General features: G+C 46.6%; 1 protein-coding gene across 1 annotated transcript in view; it reads right to left on the reverse strand.

Annotated features, from left to right (window-relative positions):
* Nucleotides 1–19,491, reverse strand: part of CDON (cell adhesion associated, oncogene regulated) — a 56,814-nt gene that overhangs the window by 23,442 nt on the left and 13,881 nt on the right. The window contains exons 2-10 of the mRNA XM_033519690.1: nt 14,253–14,389; nt 11,945–12,217; nt 10,272–10,418; nt 9,862–10,005; nt 8,883–9,170; nt 7,793–8,062; nt 6,543–6,875; nt 2,117–2,421; nt 292–296 (exon numbers count right to left, since the gene is read on the reverse strand). Of these exons, the coding sequence (XP_033375581.1) occupies nt 292–296; nt 2,117–2,421; nt 6,543–6,875; nt 7,793–8,062; nt 8,883–9,170; nt 9,862–10,005; nt 10,272–10,418; nt 11,945–12,217; nt 14,253–14,328 (1,841 nt within the window). The 5' untranslated portion in view covers nt 14,329–14,389. The remainder of the gene's footprint in view (nt 1–291; nt 297–2,116; nt 2,422–6,542; nt 6,876–7,792; nt 8,063–8,882; nt 9,171–9,861; nt 10,006–10,271; nt 10,419–11,944; nt 12,218–14,252; nt 14,390–19,491) is intronic.

The raw sequence follows: 19,491 nt of genomic DNA on the forward strand, positions 1-19,491 counted from the left end.
CACAAAACACCTCTGCCCATCCCCAAAACTGCTCTCCTACATCTACCTACAATTTGTCTCCAAGTGCTTCTGCTACAAATCAGCAGCTTTGCACTCACTTTCACAGCACTCCTTGGATAAACTTATTTTCCCTGTCCATAAACACACACAGAGCTGTTTGTGACTGGCTTTTTTCATTTTCAAAATGAAAATGTGGCTAAAACTACAAGAGCTCAAATGATTTTCAAGCCTTCAGTCAGCCTTCAGCTGTTTGCTACTGAAGGGCTGGACCCAATACTGTAATGAGAAGACTTTCCCTGTACTAGCCCAACTTTCTCTGTACTTCAGTATTTAAAAATATTTATTGGCTAAAATGGACAACAAAAAGTATGTCTTAGTTACTCCTTAAAGAAAAAGTCAGCAAGGAGACCAAAGATTTGGGTTTATCAATGCATGTTTCCTTTTTTTTAAAACAAAACCACTCTTTAACTTAGCAGTGAAACCACCAGCTCTGTTAAAGAAAAGAAAGACATTCTGGGTAGTCTCTTAATGCTTGACCTTTGCAGGAAAACATTACCCCAAATCCCAAAGGAAAAGACAAAGATTCCATCAAAAATAAACTACTAAACAATATAAGACTTTAATAAAACTTTGGAGGCAGATCTAAACACTGTGGATTATCAAAGGTTATGCCAGAGGTTTTTGTTCAACTGTTTTCTTCTACAGCAGCCACTCCAAGGCTTTTATTCCCCCAACTTTTTTTTTTTTTTCCCTCTATTAAAAGAGGGAAATCAATAAAATAATTTAATTCCACAAAGAGAGCACCACCCTAAAAATGAGGATAAATTCACTGTTGAGAAATGCATGCGTGAGCACATTCAATGTGGAAAGGATTGGTGTGAGAGAAGGGAGAGCATCAAAAAGGTCAAAAAAGCATTCAGAGCTTCCGGGGCTTATGTGAACCAACTGCCTTTGGATGAGAAATTATCACCAACAAACTCTGGCACTTGGTTTTCAGGAACCAACAGGTCAAAAATCTAAGCATTCCCTCCAGGCTAAGACAAGATCAGGATGTAAAGGATTAAAAAGCTTATGAAAAATAAATCAAACAGCTTTGCCATGCAGAAAACTGGTTTGCTTGGAAGAACAGACGCAGACATTGCTTGGTTCTGATTTTAGAATAACAGAACCTCCTGAGCTGAAAGTGGCCCACAAGGATCACAGAGTCCAATTGTTGGATCTGCACAAGAATCCCACCACGTGATGTTAAGCAGAAGAGCTCGGTGTTGACACACTACTTTTAATGCCATAGTGGGTACTGCCCTGCAAGTTCACTTTCAGATTTGGTAACTTCAGTTTAATTGAGTGCCTTTGGGACCCAGAGCAGCAAACTTGGTGATGTCCTAAGGTAAAACTCAGCTTCCCTTCTGCTCTCACACACAGATTCAAGCTGGCTCACGTTTAGATGCATTTTTAACCCCACTGACTGCACACAACCCTGGAGCCCCATTCTCCATAATGACACCGTAAAGGACAGAAAAGCCTGGATAAATCTCACTTTAAACTAGACAGAGCAGCGTGTTGGTTGGTGACAATGTCATCCATCCCTCAAACAAGCTGTGTGGGCACAGGAATGTTGTGCTTCGACTACCTCTGCCCATGTCCTGGGGCACCAGCACTGCAGGTTCCTTGGGAAACCCATGGGGCCGCGATGCGTCCGCGGGCTGGGGATGGCTGGGAATGGCTGGGGATGGCTGGGGATGGCTGGGGATGGCTGGAGATGGTTGGGGACGGCTGGGGACGGCTGGGGACGGCTGGGAATGGCTGGGGATGGCTGGGGACGGCTGGGGACGGCTGGGGATGGCTGGGGATGGCTGGGGATGGCTGGGGACGGCTGGAGATGGTTGGGGACGGCTGGGGACGGCTGGGGACGGCTGGGGATGGCGGGGGATGGTTGGGGACGGCTGGAGATGGTTGGGAATGGCTGGGGACGGCTGGAGTTCAGTTGGGGATGGCGGGGGATGGCTGGAGATGGCTGGGGATGGCTGGGGATGGTTGGGGATGGCTGGGGACGGCTGGAGTTCAGTTGGGGATGGCGGGGGATGGCTGGAGATGGCTGGGGATGGCTGGGGACGGCTGGGGATGGTACCTTGCGGTATTTGACAAAGTAGGCGTTGATGGGCAGGCCCCCGGCGCGGCCCGGCCGCCACACCAGGCTGTACGAGTCCGGCTTCGGCGTCTGCGGGGGGCTCAGGATGATGGGGGCCTCGGGCGGGGCCGCCGCGCTCGACGCCTTTTCCACCGCGGCCGCGTCCAGAGGAGATTTTGTCGGAGGCGAGCTTGAAAATGCCATTTCTGCACCAAAATCAGCGCCGCTCTCGTCGCTCTGGGCAAGCTCCAGAGGAGCTGTTTCTCCTGCTCTCGTGCCAGTTGCTGAAGGAACTGCAAAGGGAGGGTCTGGTTACATCCCCACGATGACGTACGTTCGCCCCGTGCCGAGGGGACGCTAAATCATTTCAGAGTGACATTTCCAAACAAGCCCTGCTGCAAAACACCAGGGCCAGAGGTGCCCACACAGATCTGAGCCCGGTGCTAAGCTGTGGCCTGCGTGTTTTTTCAGGGCACAGCAGTGGGGTTCGGTTTGTTTTATTTGGTTTGGTGTTTTTTTCGCAGCTGCAAAGAGAGAAAATCTGAAACTCAAGGTCTACAGGCACAGTTTGAGTATCTCCACTAAATTAAGTCATGGCAATGCATGTTAAAAGAAATAAATAAGTGTACAGCTAAATTTGTGAGACAAACAGAGTAATTTGTACGCTGTTGTACAAGGAACTTTTCATGGCCTGCACTGGCATGCACACAAGAGGACATTCTCCTACCCCGGTTTCTGAGGTTTTAGCTGTAATTTAGAGAAGCTTTGAAAGCTGCACAACTCAACTACTTCATTTGAAAATTTATGCTGAGAATAAACTCAGTTTACAGGAAGATCTACATGCAATTTAATACCAACACATTTCTAGAAATCCTTCTCCAGCCTCCTCCATTCTATTTACTTTTGCTGGTATGAAAAAGAAATCTATATACTACCAATAGTCTAAAAGAGGCCACAAGACAAAAAAAAGGCCCTGTTCAGCTGATGCAGGGCTCATCAGAATTCCAGGCAGGGAAAGGATGGCAGGTTGGACATCTGAGATTATCCAGGACAAGAAAACATTTAAAGCAAGAAGGTTTGGGAAGCAGTGCAGCTCCTCAAGGCTGCACACGGCAGCTGCAGGACAGCCAGATGTTCGGAGCCCTGTCCGTCCCTTCAGATTTGTGTAGGTTTATGTTACGTGCCGGGGTCTGGAAGGGGAAGGGAATGAAGGGAACTTGGTTTACAAAACAAACAAATTCCTTGGTAATGTAAAGCCTAGGCAGTGTTAGCCTGGCTGACTCAGATTCCTTCAAACCTCCATTAAAATACCAGCAGCAAGTGTGGCTGCTATTTTTGGCCACTTTTAAAAAAGCTGGGAAGGAAAGTTCTCTTTTCAAATTGAAGACACGCTCTCGGCAAGCATTCCTTGTTTGTTTCTTCTCATCTATTTAGCAATGCCACAAAATTCAGAGACAGGAAGAAGTCAACAACGTGGGGAGGATGTCCCCAAAGCCCAGATGGTCTTAAAATGCCAGGCACTCCCAGAACAATCCCTGAGCGAAGGGGTATCTCTGCTGTCAGTGGAGCAGCGGGAAGGGCGTGATATTGAAAACAAATGGGAGGAGGTGGAAGGCCCTCAGCAGCGTGGTGGACCCCGAGGATGTGGGTGGGCATGGTTTGGTTTGACGCCTGCTGGCACTGGGGACACGGACTCTTGGAGTGGAGAATGAGTTGTGGTTTCACTGGTGACAGCAGACCCAGTGCTGTGTTCACTGCTGCAGGAGGGGAGTCGTCAACAACTGCTGGGTTGTATTTTTGCTTCGGAAAACAACCCCCGGGTAACAATTCCCATTAAATAATTCAGTTCTAAGCTCTTTTGGAGAAGTTTCTGGTATAATTACTACCCATATAACCCAGCATCAGCCTTCTCTCTGCTGCTGTGTCATTATGCAACTTTTTTTGGCTGTTGCTCTCAGTGCCATATCTTTTCTCTTAGCCATGAGGATTTTTCTTCCTCAGTTTCCCAATCCCAGAAGGAATACCAGCGGCACTGAGCTGAGTCAGGCCAAAGGCTGCATGCATCCAAAATCCTGATCCCACCAGCAACTGGAGAAGGACTGAATATCCTGAATTTGGGCATTAAAAGAATGTATTCGTAGAATCTTAGAACGATTTGGGTTGGAAGGGACCTTAAAGGCCATCCAGTTCCATGCCCCACTGACCTTCCACTATCTCAGGGTGCTCTGAGCCCTGTCCAGCCTGGCCTTGGACACTCCCAGGGATGGGGCATCCACAGCTTCTCTGGGCACCCTGTGCCAGGGCCTCTCCACCCTCACCCCTTCCTATTGGGGAAGAATTTCTCCCCAGTATCCCATCTAACCCGGCCCTCTGGCAGTGGGAAGCCATTCCCCCTTGTCCTGTCACTCGAGGCCTTTGCACAAAAGCCCTCTCCAGCTCTCTCAGGCATGGGAAGGGCATCTAAGATCTCCCCAGATCCTTCTCCAGGATGAACCATCCCAACTCTCCCAGCCTGGCTCCAACTCACACATCCCATAATACCCACTACTCTACTCTCTGCTGTTGTTTCTCCCCTTCAGCTGTCTCATTTTGAAGGGGAAGAGCCCTCACTTCTTCAGCCTCTCCTCCTGCAGAAACCTTTCCCCACCTGCTGTGCTTCACAGCCCCTTTGCTCGTTCTCCTGCTCCCCTCCTGAGCAGGGTACAGCCTCGGGCAGAGCCAGGAGCTCCAGGTTTCATCTCTGCTGTGCAAACAGCTCACATTCCCAGGCACCTCTTCCCTGCTCCTTCAGCAGCCAGAGGATCCTCCCTGCTTTGCAAGCTCTCCAAATCCCTCGGCACAGGCTGGAAAAGCCCTCTGAAAACCTGAACACAGCACATCAGCAAGCTCACCCAGACCTGGCACGTGTTTCAAATCACATTAGGACTTCTCAGAGCTTCTCTAAGGTTTCTGTGGGAGCAACTTCAGCCCCTTTGCCCCTGAAACACCCACCTGTGTCAACTAAATGCTCCTTGTGTTTTTCACTCCCACTCCTGCTACTCACTCTGCCTGCAGTGTATTTTTCTCCTTCCTTTCCATTAGATAAAGTTATTTTGGAGATTTAACCTTGTGTTCAGTAGCTCTGGGAAGCTCCTGCCATGCAAGCCAACCCCACAACTGTCTAAAACAGACTCAAAAAAGGGAGGACCGTGGGTACAGGATCCTGAGGCATCATTTTACATTTTGGTGGTTTCTCACTATGATGGCAGCTGAAGTTGTCCTGCCTGCTGTAAGACCATGCAATGAATCACAGCCTGGAATAGAGCCAGCAAAAGGAAAAAAAAAACAAACCCATTTTTCAGCCAAATGGGCTCTCTTACTGTGTGCTGGGACAAGGCAAACTACAGGACTGGGTACTGAGAGGTGCTTAAACTGATCCTTCTCCCAAAGAAATGCACTGGAATCCCAGCTGAAGTCATTCAGGTGCTTCACAAGTGTTACCTGGCAGAAATTCTTCATTAAACAGCTGAGTGTCTGAGCATGTCTTTGGCATGGCTGGGAGCTGTTCTAAACCCCTAACAGCTCCCAGAAAGTCCTCAGGGACTTTTATATCAAAACCAAATGCCTTAACCACCCTCTGCACCATAATCAGCAGCCAGTACAACGTATTAGAAACCGATAAAAGTTAATAAACAAAGCATTAAAATTGAACTCACTGCCATAAAATTCTGAGGCAAAGCAGTGGGATTTTTCTCTTTAACACAGGCTGAATTCTGGGATGATATTTGGTTTCGTGTTTCCACTCAGCAAGGTCCAAAAATAACTGATTTATAAAACTACATGATGGGATCACTTTCTTGAGGTTTCTTCTTTCTTTTTTCCCCCTAAGTGAACTTTTAAGCATCTTTTCATGTTATTTACAGGAGTTTTAAACTCTAACCAAAGAACTTTAAATATGGGGCCACATATAAAATCCCACTGACCTGAAATCTCCCTGGCATTCAGCTAAATTAACTAAGGCAAGGTGCTGAAAGAGCTGAGAAACTTAAGTAACTCCATGTAAGTACAAATCTGTATCTCAGTTCTTGAGGGAGCTCAAACCTGATATTAATGTCACTTAATATTCCAATGTGAGGAAAGGCTCTTTCCCATCTTGCTTTAGTGTAAGTACTGTCTTTTCCTAGGAGTATGTTCAAGAAGGAAATAAAAAACCACCACCCTCAGATAGTTTTTATCACATAAAAGATGCTGAGTCCATGCAATGCACACAGCATTCCTCCTTTGCCTAAGGTGGGAGGGAGGAACTGGTCCATGAAGACAACTGAGACTCCTCTCCCTGAGACTCTGCCCCACCCACCTGCCACGCATTTCTTATTTTGAGGCATTTCTCTCCTAAATCAGGGATTCAAGAGGGAAGTTTGGGGTTTCAACTTACGGACTGTGAGGAAGGCTGTGGACAGGGCAGAGCCGTGCTGGTTGCTGGCCTCGCAGCGGAACTCGCCGGCGCGCTCAGGGGTGACGGCCCGCAGGCGCAGGGAGCCCCAGCCCACCCGGGGCACCGAGGGGCAGGAGGGCTCTGGCCCTGCCCGGGGGGGGCTCTGTGCTTTGGGGTGAAGCCCCTGTTGGCCGATCACGAGGCCTCTGCTGTCGTACCAGCGGATCAGAGGAGCGGGCAGGCCGGTGGCATTGCAGGACAGGGTCACGTCCCCACCAGCCACCACAGTGGTGTTGGCTGGGGAAGAGATGATGATGGGGACAGAGTCTTTGCCTGGGGGGAAATACAATCAAAGAATTAATTCAGCTAAGGGATATGACACTTAATGCCAGAAGAAGTCAATATGATTTAAAAAATCACGTGTGGTTCTTTCTGACCGTTTTAACAATTATTTCTTCTGTACACGGCTTCTCTAGACTCCCTTCCAGACTGAAGGGATCAGCACAGACTCCTCCTTAGAGAAGGCTGATAAAAACCTACACTCAAACCACACTTTAAATGCTCTAAATGACAAAGAGTTGACTGTCAGTGAAGAACACAGTGCAGGCAGGACTGGCTTAATCCACTCCCCACACACACAGCCCATGAAATCTCTGCTCAGCCAGGCTCTGCACAGCTCACACCAACCATAACTGGTCCAGAGAAGGTTCAAGCTATGCATGACAGGGAGAGAACAGGGACAGCAACAGGCTTGCCAGCATCCTTGTGCCACCAGAAATCAACTTCTCTGGGTATTAGAAGGTATCTTAGACAGAAAAGAGATCAAAAAGACTACTGCTACCTGATCCTGCCAATCTGATAGAGGGGAAGTGTGCATTAACCCCAAACCTGATGATTGTTGTGTAAACTTGATTATGGAACAGGCTTAACTACTCAGCAGCCAATACTACTCGGAGTACCAGCTCATCCAGCACAACAGGATCCTGATTCTATTTAAGAATAAATCACATCAAATCCAATCATAAGCTGATTTGATTGCAGCTGATAATCCAGGTTTTAAGTATTGAGTAGTCACACTACCCCAGAAATCCCTACATCTCTTAAAATCCAGCTGAAAGCACCTTCTTTGTAAGATTAGCAGTCAGAAACAAATTAATACATAATCTAGGGAAAAAAAACCACAACAGAATAAAGCTTAAAGTATAAAAGCTTCATGTGAGTTCTTGAGGGCTGCAAGTAAGTGCTCCTACCTGGCTGGACACGGAGTCTCCCCGTGGACTGCACAAACCCAATTCCATTGTTTGCCACACACTGGTACAAGCCAGAGTCCTCCAGGGTGACCCCACAGATCCTCAGGTGGTTCCCTGTGGGGAAATGTCGTGGGGAGGGACGGAGAGGAGCAGCGTTGTGGAGCCAGGTGAGGGCAGGAGCAGGGCTGCCACCAATGTCACACCAGAAATGGACGCTCGCTCCGGCAGCCACGGTTTCATCCTGCAGCCCCCTGGAGAGTGAGGCAGGTTCTGGAAAAGGGAAATGATTCTACATAAATGACTTAGACTAAGTCCTGAAAAAACCACTTTGAAACATTACACAGGCTTTTCACATCCAAAGGCTGAGCAAGTACCACAAACTGCAGAACCCAAAGCTGGTTTTCTCACACATGGGCTTATGTGAGTGGTTTCTCCCTTTTATTCCAACAGCCGTATGTTTGTGTTAATCTTGTAAACAAAACACTTCTATTTTCAAAACAATTAATTAGTGACATCCCCCACAAAGAGGTGTGTTGTGCATCAACACCCTCTTTTCTGAGTAACTCCAACATAAGCATTTAAAACCCAAACAAAATCTGTCATGAATGCAGAAATACTCAAATACCAGGAAAATCTGCTACAATGGAAAGGGGAGGTGAGTAACAACTAGCAGCTAAACAAAAGAAGCCAAATATATGATTATGTTTCTTTTGCTTTTGTTTATGTTCTCATCCAAACATATCACCTTCCCTTGCCAGCTTTTTGTTCACATACAACCTCAAAAGAAGCAAATCTGGTCCCAGGCACATTAGTGACACTGGCACTCTGTAGGAAAATAAATGGATCAGTTCCTCCCTTGGAGTTTGTTATCCTTCAATTATTTCAGACTGCAAATGGTTTGAAGAGATAAATAATTATGGATTTCAACTTGGGAGAAATGATGGAATATAGACATTATAAACAGATCTGTAGTCTTTATTTTAATATGGTTGAGAAAGAATGCAAGGCTGTTTGGAAGCACATGCCAAAACTAGCAGGTACACGAAGGGTACGTTTGTTGCCTGAATGTGAAAATGTCTTTGCTCCTTACCAAGCACAGTAAGTGAATAGTTAACATATTTCACTGTTGCAGAGTCACTTCCCACCACGCAGGAGTAATTTCCAGCATCCGAAGGCTCAAGCCGGTCCGTCACCAGGTGAGAGTGCAGCAGCTTCCACCTGCCTCTCCTCAGGACATCCCGGCCATCCTTCAGCCAGTGGATGGGGGCTGGAGCTGACCCACTGACCACACACTCCAGGGTCAGGGTGCTGTGCCTGGGCACTGCCAGGCTCTGGGGAGCCAGCGGGTGAAGGATCTGGGAGCCACCTGAAGAAGGGCCTGGAGGAAAGGAGATGAGTCATGGAATAGAATCACACAATGGTTTGGGCTTCTGGTCACCTTCCACTAGACTGGGTTGTTCCAAGCCCTCTGCAGCCTCACCTTGAACACTTCCAGGGATGGGATAGCCACAGCTTCTCTTGCCAGAAAGCATCACAGCCTTCACCACCCTCACAGGGACCCAATATCTAATCTAAACCTACTCTCTATCAGTGCCATTCTCCCTTGTCCTGTCACTCCAGGCCCTCTCTCCCCCATTTTTTTTGTAGGCTCCCTTCAGGTACTGGAAGGTCACAATTAGGTCACCCCAATTCTCTCAGCTTTCCTTGCAGCAGAAACCAACCTTTTAAACCACACCCTCCCATTCCATTCCCCGTCCTCCTTCATGTCTTTTGAACAGCACACCTGGGACTGAACATGATGTAGTAACACTGTCTTCCAGAAGTCCTGCTCCAAAACAGATTTGGGGACAGAAGTATTCCCTTTCCAAAGGTGACTGCCTGGGATTTAAAAGCAGTCACACTGCTCCTCCACAGCGAGGGGAAATAAGAACCGAATGGCCAAAGAATGCAGGACAGATCTAACATAACATGGTATTGGAGGCACTGATAGGCCCTTGCTAAAAACCTCAGGGATGTTATTTATTCTGTTTGAGCTGTATTAATTCTGGAAAGCTGAACTGAATACTCACGTGTGACTGTGAGCTTCTGTCCAGTGAGTTCTACTCTGAGGTCGTGAGTAACTGGGTTGTACACTGCACACCTGTAGGAACCTTTGTCTTCTAAAGATACATTCAAAATTTGCAGGTTTCCAGATGGAAGAATTAGGTAGTTGTCTAAACAAAGTGGGGAAGGAGAAAAGATAATTAAATTTAATTTAGTTTCAAAAGATTTTTGTTATTTTTAAAGTTAGTTTGTCAGCTATACCTATTTATTCTATATATACAAAGAAATCACCATGCAAAAGAGACTAATTTCCAAGGGTAGGTTTAGATAAAGAGATTGGCACAGGAAGGCTACAGAGGATCTTTTTCCTTTAGGTTCAAAGAAAAAACTCCAGGCAAGCTTTTGTTGGATACTTATATTGCACAGAACACCTCACCTGTTGATTGTTCCAGCCATTTCCCCCGCACTTGGAAGCGAACCTGTGCTTTGGGGTGACTTTCTGGCACCTTGCACCTGATGAGAGCTGTGCCTCCTTCCTCTGCTGCAACAGCAGCTGTCCCCAAAGCATCAAAGTCAGCTAAACCTGCAGAGAGTTGGGAACAGGGTTAGAGCAGCCACGGCTTGGAAGAGGGGAAGGGCAGCAAGCTCAGTCTTTGTGCTCAGAATACAGTCATGCTGAAAATCATGCTGATTTCCTTCTCTGGTGTAGCTTTTGGACATTCACAACAACAGGTCTGGTCTATCCTGCATCCCATTACAACATAAACCCTCCTTATCCACTTCCTTATCACAAAGAGCATCAGCTTTTACATGGGAACAGTGAGGAGAAAAAATAATTCCTACATCAACTGCTCCCAGAAAAGCCAGCAGAGACACTGGAAAGGCTGCAGGACTCCTGACAGGCTCTGCAGGCACTACAGAAGACAATTCACACTGACAGCAGGGAGCCTGTCCATAAAAACTTTGGAATTGTCTTTTTGGGATGATAATGAACACAGCAGTGCCGTGAGGTGGGCACAGAGCTCCCAGCACCTTCCTGTGTGCTGCCAAAACCTCCAAGGGAGGAGGAAAGTGTGCTCTTCTACTCCCTCCATGTTCAAACTTCTTTGAGGCTGTGAAGTTTTCCTGTGTTGGCCACCCTTGGAGTTCTCTTGAGAGGGGATGGCCATGGGTCAGTACTTTACCAAAACACTTCTAAGAGATTTTCCTCCCAAGGGGATTTTGGACATGCTCCATAGATGAGGTACCCTTCCAGAGAAATCACTCAAACCCTGCTTGACAAAGACCTGATTCAGACAGCCCACAGATCCTAAGGAGACAAATCACACTCATGCAGGAATACTGTATTCCCATTCTCAGCACTGCATCGTCCTTTCCATGTGGAAGACATTGTCCTTCCTCTTCCAAACCCCTCGAGCTCACATAATTTACAGATCAAGCATCGAGGCAAAGACTGATCAGAAGAACCAGTGCAACTAAGAGAAGGGAAGTTGTCCCTAAGAGGAGAAAAGACTGTCCCCACCTGAAGAACATCAACTCTGGTTTGATCAAATCAAATGAAAATGAAAATCTGCAGCTCCCACTTATTTCTCAGGCAACAATTGCCACAGATTTCTCCTCAACTCTCAAATGCACTTCTGCAATGGCATGGCAGCCCAGCTGCTCTTTCCTTTGTGAAGGGAAGCACTTGGGAATCTTGTATTTTTAGGCCAACTCATGGAAATTCATATTATTTCATTGAATAACATTTGTGTTTGCTGAAGGAAACCCTTGAGGTCTTTCAACTCGAAAGGAGGCTGACACCAACACTAAATCCATCAGGTATGGTTTGGTCTAGCTGAGGCTTTAAAAGCCTCCAAGGATGGGGATCCAGAAGATGGGGAATCTGTTCCAGGGCTGCATCACCTGACAGGTCTCAGCTGATTAAATTTTTTAAAAGGCAAGAAGTGTACAATCCATCATATCGTATGCACTGGCTGGGGAAAAAAACAAACCCAGAACATTTTGATCTAGGCATTTTCTAAAAGTCAAAGAAGAACAAACCATACAAGCCAGCTAAGGTCTGTAGAATTGGCAAGGAGCAAAGAACAGAAATGCAGATGAACTTACTGCCCATGGACACCGTGGCTGGCTGGCTCAGCACAGCTCCCACGCCGCTGCTCGCCACGCACTGATAGCGCCCACACGTCTCCGGGCTCAGGGACACGATTGTCAAAGATCCTGACTGGATTTCCACTTCTCCCACCCTGCTGTCCAGAGGCTCCCCATTAAACAGCCAAGAAATGTGAGCTGAGGAGGGCTCAGCTGAGCAGCGGAGTTGGACGGGCTCACCAGACTTCTGGACAGTAGATGAGGGCTCAGAAATAAAACGGGGAGTTAAATCTAAAAGGAAAAACATACATATATTGAGTTAGAGACCAGAATTTTGCATGGACACAGGTGGTAAGGTTAACAAAGTGCTGACTGGTAGGAAAGACTCACCCTGTAAAGGGTCCCTAAACTCTGAGTTGCAAGTGATACTCAAGCAAGTGTTGCCTTTTCCTTGGCAGGAGGAACTCAGGAGAGATTCCTGCTCGCTCTCAAACACTGAGAAAATGTCAAGATTCAAACCCCACCAAGGGGTAACAACAATTAAACAGAGGTAGGCGCAGTAAGGGGGAAGTACATCCCCAAATGTGCACAAGGCAGAGGCATCACGCTTGCCAGGGCCAGCAAAAATTGGAATCCCACTGGATTTATCCAGAGGAAAACAGCACCCGTCACCTGAAGAGACAGAGCACAGGAACACGCAGCTGTAGCTGATCTGTCCCATATGAAGCAGGCCTGGACGTGACTTGTAAAATGCTAGAAATGGCAGGAGCCTGCCAGGTATTTACACAGAACCGTCTCCGAGTCTGCAGAACTAATTAAAAATAGCCGGATAGAAAAAGCTGGACGAACAGCAAAGGCTCTTGCTAATTCCAAATACATGGACTTCATCAGGACAAGGATGATGAATTGGGCATCCATTATCTTTACTGAGTAAAGATGAACAGAAACAGGAAGAGCTGCTAATAAATAAAAGGTTCAATTCCACAGAACTTGGTTATGAGAATCCATTTATTTGCCAGAAGAAAATTCCTGCTTGTTGGAAGAGATTTTTTCCTATCCTGGCCAATGAAACACTGGGAAGTATTTCCATTTGTTTTCTATTGAATGCTCCCCTAAAGATTTTGCATGAAGGAAGCAAGCAAAAGGCAATTAACACCAGTAACACTTAATTGGTTAGTAATATAAATTAGGAGAAAAAACTAAATTAAAAATAGACACATTGGCAGGGAAAAACAAAAATTCTATTTTGTAAAGGATCTAAGGAATTCCAGATAGTATGGGTCAAGATGATATTAAATGACATCCAAGTCAGAGACAGTTTTCTTATAGGTGGGGCCCTGGGTTCATGCTTTTCCTCTCAAGTCAGTCCATCCCAGCTCTGGTTATGAGTTTCAGATGAGAAACTGCACATTTTTAACTGAACCATAAACTATCTGCATAAACATAAAATAAAACTGGAAATTAAAGTGTGGCTTCACTTAACAAAAAAAGATGAAATCCATAAAAACGGTATCCAAGCATTTCGCAGGACTCCAGATGTCCATTTTTAGCTTTTAATTAGAAAACTGTTTTTCCTATTAGTTCAGTCTGAATTTCCAGGGATAAGAGGGAAGCACTGACCTTTCAGTTTGCTTGCCACCAATTGCTATGAAATCATACTGCTACTTTCATCCTCGCCCCTGCCCTCACTTCTGACACCAACACTGCACTTCGCGTAAAAGGCAAAATTGGTAGCAGTGACCCTGCAGCTGGAATTTATCTCCTATGACTGCTTGAAAAATAAAATTTATCCCATTTGCTCATAACGATTGGCTATGAAGTGCTAAAAGTAGTAAAAGCTTCTTTTTTGTGTGGTTACATTAAGACAAGCTGACTACACAGAGCAGATGTGTCAATTAAAACCATCCCTCTTCTTTTTTTTAACACCAGAGCTGTTCCAACTGCAGCCACGCATCAGCTTTCGCATTTCAAAGGGCTGATTCCCCTCTCCCCCTGCAAATCCAAACCCCTCCCGACCCCTGGGCACACGAGATGCACTGCATGCAGCAGAATCGGCATCCAGATGAATCCATGGAGATCCCAAGGAACAAACCCAAGCAACGCAGAGCCTTCCACGTTCTGCCGCTTGTCTTGAGCCAAGTTTTCACAAGCAAAGTCACATACTGAGTGTAAGGCTGTGTTTCAGTGCTCCATGCTTCCTCAAAAGCAGTTTATTGACAATATCCATTCAAGTTGGCCACTTTGAAGTGCACTCCCAAGCGTTGTTTGTTCCAAATTTGGGCTCAACCCCAAAACCTGCAAGTCCCCAGCTTGGGCGAGGCCTTACCTGTGCTGGTGGCAGTGACAAGGCTGGTGGCAGCAATGAGCAGCAGTGCCTGGAAGCGCCTGGGGGCTGGATGCATAGCGCCAGATTATCCAAATTGAAAGCCCGAAGCTCCAGACTAAGATGAGGCACGGAAACAGCTACAAAACAAACAGGCACATGTCTACTGTGAGTTTCAGGAGTTGGTCCTTTGACTCTCTTGCAACAAAGTGTTTGGGATTTTAAAAAAAAAAAAAAAAGGAAAAAAAAGCACAACCAGGAAACAGCCAATATTCTTTGCAATATAGAAACCATCTGTAAAAGTGAGTTAGAGCTGAAGTTCACTGTGGTTCCAAGGACTATTCTTAATGTAAAAGTTTTTCCACAGCTGGGGCATGAGGCATCCGCATTGAACCGCTCTGCCTTGATAAATTAGACTCCGTTCTGCCTAGAGGAGCTGGAGTCCAAAGTAAACAGCTTATCTATTGGAGATAATATTGTTTGCAAACAATAATCATTTGACCATCTATCATCAGGCTGCACTTGTTTTACAAGTTTCTATGAATCTACTGCTGCGATGCTCCTGCCGCTCTCAATTGCTCTAAAGCTGCTCACTGAGACCTGTCATCCGCTGGCTCCTTCTGCAGGGCTTTACAGGCAAACCACAGCAATGAAAAAATACCAATATTAGTTTTGTTCTCATTTATATTCCCCAAAAATTGGTGCTTTCTTCTATATCCTTTTGAGATATCCATTATATCCATTTTTATTTCCATGGCTGCTTCTAGAGAGGGCAGTCTTTTCCTTGGCTGTATCACACACAACTCTTCAGCTGTGCAAGATCTCACTTTCATCATCAAAAATAAAAACTACATCATTAAACCAGCAAAACACAAACCAGTTATGATCCCAGAGGTCTCTTCTAACCTAAATGACTCTATAATAAATTATTAAACCAGCAAAACACAAATCATGGAACCAGCAACCGAACTTACAAGAGGTGAGCCTCAGGAACAGTGTTTCTGACACTCTGAGTCTCAATCAAACACTGGTTTCTCCAAGAAAACAATAAATCCACAGCTGCCATTCATGTAAATGTCCTACTGGCCTTGCATAATGCTATGATGGATAAGATCTGAGCTCATTTAGCACAGTTACTTCATTTATCAGCCCAGCCATACAATTCTGCTGCTGATAACACTCAACATAAACTTTAAACATCTCATCTATCAGCTGTGTGTATAAACACACACACACACAATAACTGGGAGTTTTACTTGAGCATAGAAACAAGTGCAGCAATACACATGCTTGGTAGGAATAAGCCTCAGATTATTGGGTGTTCACAGAGCCATTTGCTTCCCAAAAAACTGGATCCAGATATCAACAGCAAAATTATTCTTGTGGTTTATTTTAAAATAACCATGTTTTATCATCACAGCATCATTGTAAAGTACATATGCAAATTAAGCATCAGGAAAAGCTTCCAATCCTAATTAAAGAATGGCTCTGGATTTTATGGAGCTGTTTGCTCACTGCCACTTCTGCCCACAAACGGCAAGAAAAGCTGTCAAGTTCTGCTCCCGTTTCTGGGCAGTTTTATCTGATCCAGCAAATTTATTTCAGCTGTTGGGAAGACCCGGTGATCCTGTGGCCCAGGCTGGTTCCCAAGGCGAGCTGGGGCTGTTTTGGGAAGCCACAGATGGCAGAAGAGCCCAGCTGTGCAGAAGGGGTTGGTTTATTTGAATTCTCCCTCGGTTCAAGGGCAGGAGCGCTGCTCCACCAGCGCACGCAGAGGACAAAGTAAACACCCAGAGAACTTGTTAACATCAAACACTTTGCTGAAGAGGGCTGGGGGCAATGTTGCTTTTTGCCAAATCTTCCCTCCACTATTTATTTATCAAAAGCAATGAAACGTATATTCTGGGTCAACTTTAACCCCAGCACATGGAGCTACCGGGTTATTTTGCAGCTGTCTTTTTAAACAAGGCCAGCTCATTATCTTTAACTAAACTTTATCTTTGGAGATCTACTTTATCCAGGCTCTGATTTCCCTCTGTTTATCTTTCTCCTTACATGTTCCTCGCTGCCAGTGTCAACAGCTACTCCTCTTTTGACCTACCAGTTTGGCTTTTGCAGCCTTGTGGAGTGGTAAGATCAACTGCAAAGCAGTGAGTACACACAGAGAGCCACAAACACCAAAGTTCTTTGACTGGGGGGGAAAAAGGAAAAATATTGGCTTTAACTGGAGTAGGATTGTTCAGCATCAACACTCAGGTATCTGAATGAAACTTCTTGACATCTGCTTCTGAAGGGATGGCACAAACATCTCGCTCACTGGTAGATCTGGGAACACAGGGGAAGATAAGACCCAGCAACACAACATAACCCAGAAATGCTTCTTTCTTTTTCTTCTGCAGATGGTGACACTGCAGAAGCCCCTTGTTAAATACAGAGAAGACAGCAAGACCACAGCTCATAGTTTTTTGGTCTTTAGAAAACCCGTGGAGAAACTTTGCCTCTTTAATACTGTACTTAAAAAGCCCTAGGGATGGAAAAACACAACTCTTCCCCTTTGCCATCTTCTCAATAACCCTGAGCTCCCATTTTGACAGCAAGTACCAGTTACAGGGGATGTGTTGGGATCTGAAAGAGGAGCATCTTGGTTAGATGTGACTCCATTTTAGCGTCCCAGACTCCAAGATGAGCTCTGCTCAGAACAGCTCTGCCCACTGCTCACTGTTCCTAGGCTGGGAGGATGTATCTCCATCACTTGTGCATCAAATAGTTGCAACTATTTTGAATTAAGAGGCATCACTGTCTGAGCATTTTACACTAAAAGAGGAATTATTCATATAAATAATATTCAAGGTTGACTAGAGACAGATGTGTTTTTTGTGGATCAGGAAAATGTTTCACTTTCACTGGCCATTTCTCCAGCCCAGCAGAAAGGCACAGCATGGCAAAGGCCACATTTCTCTCACTTCCACCCAGACCTCTTCACCTAAAGTCATCCTCCAGTTATCTTCACACAGCACTTGACCTCCTTGTCAGCTCTAAAGTAGGTTATTGCTCATGGATCAAGGGAAACAAGGAAGATAACAGACTTGTGTCACGGGGAGGGCTCACCCTGACCATTCCAATGGATGCCTGCCCCTCAGAAGCACACACAGGGGCACCCAGAAACGTGTGCCTGGCACTTCTGGACGTAATTAGTGAGATGAACTATTTCTGCACATGACAATTCTAGCTGTGTGCCTCATTTGTCTCAGACCCTTTATGAAAGGAGCCCCTGAGCACAGAGCTGTGGGGACAGGCGTCCAGCAGCTCCCAGTTTCAGCCCCTCAACCTCTGGAATGCCACGCACAGACAAGAAAATGTAAATAAACCATCACCTCTAACTCCAAACAGAGGGGAAGGGACAGCTCAACAGTGGTTTCCCAGCACAGGAGCAGGGCTGTCGCCAACACCAGAGTGGCACATCAGCCTAGCACAGGATGCTGCAGGGGAGCTGGCACAGTCACACACCTGCCACGGCCTGGAGACCTCACCAGGATGGACATGGGTCATCCTGGACCAGAGAGCAGCCCCTGGGCTCACTGAAGCACCCCACTGAGCCAAGATGGGGAGGCACAGGCACCAGAGCTTTCTGCAGGGATTTCTGCAGCCCTGGCAGTGACTCTTGTCTCTTCCCAGAGCTTTGTGTTTATCACTGTTCCTCCAGAAACCAGTGGCCTTCAATGTACAGCTCCACAGGTCTGGTCCTGGCACTGTAACTTAACCCTCACCTCCCAAATAACTCACTCCTACCCATGTTCAACCCCAAATAAGGTTTCATACTCTAAAATATGACAAAATGCTGTTTTCTATGCATTGCCATGGTGCCAAGCTCCAGTGTCCTTCCAAACACAGCTGAGATCCTGCCCCACTTATTTACTGGACCGTGAACTTCTCCTCTCCACCCTTGCAGCTGAGACCAGAGTCACTATGAAAAGAGCATTATCTCATCCCCATTTTGGTTTAGCTCCCTGAATCATCTTCCTGCCATCTCAGACCAGCTGGCAGGACAACACCAGAACCTCCCTTGCCAAGAGCAACCACCCCATCTTGGATCTGTTACTGCACTCCTGCTCCATCACTCCCCGCTCCAACACTCTCCCAACCTCCAGCGAGCTGCTCCATGAGGAACAGCTAAATGAGGAAGGGTTTCTGCACCACCCAAATGCTCCAGCTCCTATAAATGTTGGGTAGAGCAGGAGGAGGAGGAGGAGGAGGAAGGAAACAGCACGCTCAGGAACAGAGGGAGTTATTCAGGTTTCCCACTCCCACCTCCAGGAGCTGACGGCCTTTGCTAGGAAGTCCAAGGAAAAAGTGACTGAGCCTCAGGAGCAGCACTGCCCACCAGCTGCATCGTGACAGCCCTCTGGAGTATACCAGCTTTGGATACACAGATTTCCCACTTTTTCCTAAACAGCAGCAACTCAAAATTGATTAATCCCACCTCACTTTATAATGCCATATGTGATTTAACACCCAAAGCTTGGAATATTTTTATTTTTTTTCCCCTAGGTCATTTATTAGAATTACCAAGAAAAATTTCATTTTAGCTTGCTATCAGTACAACAAAACCCAAATTCTCAAACCACCTAAATTTAGAGCAAACGAATCCCCTTGTATTAACTAAAATACTCTGGCTTCAGCGTGAGCAAGCTGAGTTAGATCATTAAATCTCACACCAAGACACCTTTAAAAAAAAAAAAAAAAGAAAAAAGAAAAAAAGGAGGTATTGAAGCCTGTGGCATTCCAAGAGAAAGCAATCAGACATTCCTGCCGCTCGGCTCCTCAGTGATCTCCAGAGCCTTTGATCACTGACTGTCTTCATGCTGTCCTCCTGGGGTCTGGCAAAATGAGTGTAACAGCTGGCACATAGCCTTCATTAGCCTCTGGGCTGGGAGCAGCGGGCTCCAGCCCGGGAGCCACCGGCAGCCTGCCCGCAGCCCAACCTCCCGCTCCGTCCGGGGCGGGGACAGCCCGGGGACAGCCCGGGGACAGCCCGGGGGACAGCCCGGGGACAGCCCTAGCTCGGGGGAACAGCTCGGGGACAGCCCCAGCTCGGGGACTGCTCGACAACAGCTCCAGCTCGGGAACACCTCGGGGACACCTCGGGGACAGCTCCAGCTCGGGAACACCTCGGGGACATCCCGGGGACAGCGCAGGTGACAGCAGAGCGCTCCGCATCCCCCGAGCCGCGCTCCTCATGCCA

This window comes from Parus major, chromosome 24 (assembly GCF_001522545.3).
Source record: "Parus major isolate Abel chromosome 24, Parus_major1.1, whole genome shotgun sequence".
Lineage (NCBI taxonomy): Eukaryota > Metazoa > Chordata > Aves > Passeriformes > Paridae > Parus > Parus major.